Source organism: Brassica oleracea, chromosome C9, assembly GCF_000695525.1.
Source record: "Brassica oleracea var. oleracea cultivar TO1000 chromosome C9, BOL, whole genome shotgun sequence".
In the NCBI taxonomy this organism is placed as follows: Eukaryota; Viridiplantae; Streptophyta; class Magnoliopsida; order Brassicales; family Brassicaceae; genus Brassica; species Brassica oleracea.
In genome coordinates this window covers 52,974,520-52,980,519 of record NC_027756.1, presented here as the reverse complement: position 1 = coordinate 52,980,519, position 6,000 = coordinate 52,974,520, and the positions used below count along the sequence as shown (strand labels likewise).

Sequence of the window (6,000 nt, the reverse complement as noted above, 5' to 3'; positions counted from 1 at the left end):
AGGATGCTCGTGTGGATTCAAAAAGACGATCCTATCTTCAACTACACCGTTCTGACTTCAGCATTTATTCACCCTCTTTGTTTGTTTCCTCTCTTTTAAGTTTTTCAATAGTCTTGTTTTTTTCTTTTTTTTTGGCAAGAAGTTCCAGGTTGAAACCCATAGTCTTTTTTTAAGTTGATATCTTTATATCCATATCTGCAGGTGTTTATAAGAGAGGCTTACTGAAGAATGTTAAAGAAGTGTTATTTGCCAAGATCCCGCTTTCTCAACTAGATCTCAGAGCAATGGTACCCGAAGAAGATGATGGATCTGAGTATGAGTCAGAGTACAGCTCTTTGGAGAAGCTTTCTTTCCTCACACGTAACATAGGTGGTATTGACACCAGCAATGAATACGAGACAGCTAAAGATGGTGCTTCTTCTGAGCTTGATCCAACGTTCTACTCATCTCAACTAGACTTGCCTAAGTAACGGCAGTGAAATGACCCTCTTAATGTTGTATCATATTTGTCTATATCGTTAGGCATGAAATAGCAAGAATACAAAGAATTAGTTAGGTATGATGTATACAAGAATCAATATTGTAGATTAGAACACCTGAATGTCCTATTGTCTTAGAGACAAAGTAAATTTGTACAAATGTGGCCTTTGAAGTTTTATACCATTTTTAGTTATATATCATTTGATAAACAAAAGACAAAACATAGATGTAATATACAACTAATTGTTATATTATATTTCTTGTTCGAATTATTAAGTATTGTTTTATGATGTAGTCCTAAGCTGTCAAAGGATTACAAGCACCTAAGATCCAAGTGATGATTGATCCAACAAGAGGGGTGGTTCTTCTAATCGATCTAATCGACTATAAAATCGGGTGGATGGGAGTGATGATGATGATCTCGGACAGAACAGGGTGTTTATTGATTCCACAATCAACCACGGAGAAGAACAGCCTGATTCCACGAGCAGTCTCAATCGCCAATCACTAAGCCAAGTGAATCCGCACAAGGCTTGATGATCAAGATAACAAGGCTTGATGATCAAGATAACTCAAAGACACAAAGACTTTGGAGAAAAGAAACTAAGAAGTTTATTATTTCTTGGGTAAAAGATTTGTGCCTTCCATTGAGGGACCTAATGAACTTTATATAATGCTCATTACAAAGACTTAGAAAGCTAAACAAAAATGGAAACATAATGAAAATATCAAAAACTTGCCGTTAGGCTTAAATGAGAGAATCTCAGCCAAAATGGGAAATGTGTTGGGCTGCTTGTATCTGGACAACTTTGGGAAGATCCTAAGAGCCTTGGGGGAGCTTCTAGTTGATGAAACAAATCACCAAATCACAGTAAATAGTGTAGAAAACTAGCCGTTGGGATTTAAAGCAAATCGGCTCCAAAAATGGCAAGTGGGGATGTTGAAGAATCTAGCTGATCCAGTGAGGTTTAGTGCATGGTATCAACACTCCAAATTGTCTTAGATGTAATGAATGATCTCCTGGTTTCCACACGTGAGTTTGAGTTGCACACTCCTTAAGCAAATAATTACTTTCCTTAAATAGAACCAGTTCGGATGCAGTGTAGATAGTCTGACTTGTAAATGGTATATATCCTCAGCCATTACTTCTTTTGGTATAAAACCAATTTTCGGTGTGCTCTTGTTGAGTGTAGAATCCAGGAAAACCGGTTTCATTGATAAATTCCTCCTGGTTTGTAAGATATAGCGTTTTGATTGCACATATGTCCTGGTTGGCTTCTTTAGCTTTCCTCAGCTTCATGTTCTTCACTGATTTACTCCCGGTTCCTTTTTCCTTTTCTGATGATGACTTGAGGTCCTCATCAATTTAATATACAATTAGTTGAGTAAGTTTGATGGCCACACAGGTTATGTACAATTAATTGTTATATTACTTGTTGGAAATATTGTGTATTGATTTGATATAAAATTAGTTGAGTAAATTTGAAGGTCACACAGCTTATTATATGATGTTTGATGAAAGAGGAGACTAGAACTGGCTGCATATAATATAAGGATTTGTTTTATATTTTTAGAAATTTCTAATAGTCACTCCAACTTTGATAGGAAAAGAGTTGAGCAAAAAGGGGGCAGAGTCATGATGACATGACAGAAGAATCCAAACATTATGAGATGGAGATAAGATAAATGACACTAATTGAGAAGTATCATCATAGTCTCTTCAAGCTCTTCTTTCTGGCATCTACCTTCTTCTTGTCTGCCTGAACCTTGGCCAAACCGGCTTCTCTTTTCTGTGTCGTAGTGGCCACACTTGCAGATCCTGCTGCTGCTGCTACAGGCACGTTAGCAATTTGTTCAGTCGCTGTTATTACTCTAATGATGTCTGCCACTGAAGAGGGTATTGCACCAGGCGTCTCGTTGTTGGGCTGGCCAACATTTAGAGCCGTTGTTGACTCTGAGATAGCTCCTGTTTTGAACTTAGGTTTTGGTTTAGCATGGATACCCGTGTAAAGCCTGCACACAAGTCCAGAAGATTTCGACTTAAAAACAGAATGCTCCAAAGAGATTTTGACAGAATATGAGACTCAAAGTAGATGGACTCACCGAGCATGCCTAGCGTACTCTTCATAGTTCTCAAGTAGCATCTTTCCAGCCTGTTCGTTTAATGCAGATTCTGGAAATGGCTCGATTAGTAAGCACCTCACAACCTGTTAACAAGTACAAACACACACACAAAGAAAAGCTCACTCTCTCAAGTATTAAGTAATCTGATCAAAGAAATGAAAACACACAAGGGTGAAGGATCTTACAGAGAGAACATGTCTTAATCCAAGACTAGGGTTCCAATCTTTCTTAAGCGTGTTAACGCAAATCTCTCCGTTAGAAGCAACATTGGGATGGAATATCTTTGTCATAAAGTAGCCTACAATGGCAGACCAAATAAATCAGAATGTGGTCCCTCAATTTTTATATTAGACACATACCTTTAGGCGGAGAATGTGGACAATCTTGAGATAATGCCAACTTCTTACGGAAAAGTCCATTCTCATAAGGAGTCCCAACTGTACACAATCAATATAGAAAAACATCTTGTTTTTAAAATCATTTGAACACAGTAATCATTAAATAGGGAAATAATAATGCACCTGGTCCATCAATATCAGCACATACTTGAGAGAAGTCCTGGTCGTTGACCACAACCTTGATGCCATCCAGAGGAGATTCCTCAAGACTGTTAAATTTTTCTCAACATCTATATGTTAATTCCTACGAAAATATTTAATTTTTCGGTAAATGCTATATATGTTGAAACCTATGATCTTTAGTGTTATTTTAAAATTTCTGAACACATTATACATTTGTGTTAATGTATATTAAACTCTCTTTCATGATACATGAACATTGTTTTAATTTTTTGTAATTTAATTTAATAATACTTCATAACATTCCCTTAATTGATGGACTAACCAAAATAAAATCGTTATTTTCTAGAGAAACATAGACAAAAAAAGTTTCAAACTTCTTTGACCTTCATCATATGTTACTGAAGGATTCAACTATGCATTAAAACAAAATTTTCATATTTTTGAATTTATCTCAAAATCTATGTGTTAACCTCTACAAAAATATTAAATTTTTCGGTAAATGCTCTACATACTGAAGTATATGATCTTTAGTGCTGTTTTAAAATTTCTGAACACATTCTACATTTGTATTAATGTATATTAAACTTTTTTTCATGGTACATGAGAATCGTTTTAATTTTTTGTTAATTAATTTAGTAAAACTACATAATACTCCTTAAATTGGTGGATTAACCACTATAAAATCATTATTTTCTAGAAAAAACGGAGACAACAAAAGTTTCAAACCTCTTTGATATTCATCATGTGTTAGTGAAGGATGCAACTATGCATTAAAACAAAATTTTCATATTTTTGAATTTTTCTCAAAATCTATGTTTAAACCCCTACGAAAATATTCAATTTTCGATAAATGCTCTATATACTGAAGCATTTGATCTTTAGTGTTGCTTTAAATTTTCTAAAAACCATTTTACATTTGTATTAATGTATATTACACTCACTTTCATGATATATAGACATCGTTTTAATTTTTTGTCAATTAATTTAGTAAAATTTCATAATACTCCCTAAATTGGTGAACTTACCACTATAAAATCATTATTTTCTAGAGAAACAAAGACAACAAAATGTTCAAACCTCTTTGATATTCATAATATTTTAGTGAAGGATGCAACTATGCATTAAAACAGTATTTTCATATTTTTGAATTTTTCTCAAAATCTATGTTTAAATCCCTATGAAAATTTTGAATTTTTCGGTAAATGCTCTATATACTGAAACATATGATCTTTAGTGTTGTTTTAAAATTTCTGAACACATTCCATATTTGTAGTAATGTATATTAAACTCACTTTCATGATATATGAACATCGTTTTAATTTTTTGTCAATTAATTTAGTAAAACTTCAAAATACTCCATAAATTGGTGGACTAACCACAATAAAATCGTTATTTTCTAGAGAAACAGAGACAACAAAAGTTCCAAATTTCTTTGACTTTCATCATATGTTAGTGAAGAATGCAACTATACATTAAAACAGTATTTTCATATTTTTGAATTTTTCTCAAAATCTATGGGTTAACCCCTACGAAAATATTTAATTTTTCGGTAAATGATCTACATACTGAAGCCTATGATCTTTAGTGTTGTTTTAAAATTTCTGAACACATTATACATTTGTATTAATGTATATTAAACTCTTTTTCATGGTACAGGGGCATTGTTTTAATTTTTTTGTCATTTAATTTAATAAAACTTCATAATACTTCCTAAATTGGTGGACTAACCACTATAAAATCGCTATTTTCTATAGAAACAGAGACAACATAAGTTCCAAACCTCTTTGATCTTCATCATATGTTAGTAAATGATGCAACTATGCATTAAAACAAAATTTTTATATTTTTGAATTTATCTCAAAATCTAGGTGTTAACCCCTACGAAAATATTGAATTTTTCGGTAAATGCTCTATATATTAAAGTCTATGATCTTTAGTGGTTTTTTAAAATTTCTGAACGCATTCTACATTTGTATTAATTTATATTAAACTCTCTTTCATGGTACATGAGAATCGTTTTAACTTTTTGTTAATTAATTTAGTAAAACTTCATATTAAGCCTAAAATTAGTGGATTAACCACTATAAAATCTCTATTTTCTACAGAAACGAAGACAAAAAAAATTCCAAACCTCTTTGACCTTCATCATATGTTAGTGAAGGATGCAACTATACATTAAAACAAAATTTTCATATTTTTGAATTTTTCTCTAAATCTATGTGTTAGCCTCTACGAAAATATTGAATTTTCGGTAAATGCTCTATATACTGAAGCATATGATCTTTAGTGTTGTTTTAAAATTTCTAAAAAACATTTTACATTTGTATTGATTTATATTAATCTCTCTTTCATGATATATGAACATTGTTTTAATTTTTTGTCAATTAATTTAGTAAAACTTCATAATACTCCTTAAATTGGTGGACTAACCACTATACAATCGTTATTTTCTAGATAAACAGAGACAAAGAAAGTTCCAAAACACTTTGACCTTCATCATATGTTAGTGAAGGATGTAACTATGCATTAAAACAAAAGTTTCATATTTTAATTTTTTCTCAAAATCAATGTGTTAACTAGATCCCTTAATACATGGTTCTAGAGTAATTAACTAGATCCTGAACTTAGGACATAGGAAACTGCGAGAGTAGATTATTTGCCTGATAATATTCTGATTAAGTTAAGTTTGTTAGAAACATGCGAGAGCTGATCGACCATTCTTAATGGTAATCAACTCGCCACAACCATCGATCGACATTGTCAGTTGAGCTTCGATCGACATCGACACTGGATCGTCGATCGACATCGACACTGGATCGTCGATCGATAGTGTTATAAAGTGAGCGGTTGAGTCCTAGCGTATCAGCTCGCCTAA

At 32.6% G+C, this 6,000-nt stretch overlaps 1 protein-coding gene across 1 annotated transcript; it reads right to left on the bottom strand.

The window, feature by feature from the left end:
* Positions 1 to 2,055: 2,055 nt before the first annotated feature.
* Positions 2,056 to 3,421, bottom strand: LOC106315340 (ubiquitin-conjugating enzyme E2 22-like). The gene is made up of 6 exons (XM_013753071.1): positions 3,417 to 3,421; positions 3,126 to 3,211; positions 2,964 to 3,041; positions 2,790 to 2,902; positions 2,584 to 2,687; positions 2,056 to 2,493 (listed from the first exon to the last, which is right to left on the bottom strand). Exons 1-6 carry the CDS (start codon positions 3,419 to 3,421, stop codon positions 2,190 to 2,192), a joined length of 690 nt encoding a protein of 229 aa, XP_013608525.1. The 3' UTR covers positions 2,056 to 2,189.
* Positions 3,422 to 6,000: the final 2,579 nt, after the last annotated feature.

What these genes read in the sequence shown, in the direction of transcription:
- LOC106315340 (XM_013753071.1), bottom strand. An exon ending in TGCTGATATTGATGGACCAG is followed by an intron (nt 3,042 to 3,125) that starts GTGCATTATTAT and finishes GATTGTGTACAG; the next exon opens with TTGGGACTCCTTATGAGAAT. An exon ending in TCCACATTCTCCGCCTAAAG is followed by an intron (nt 2,903 to 2,963) that starts GTATGTGTCTAA and finishes CTGCCATTGTAG; the next exon opens with GCTACTTTATGACAAAGATA.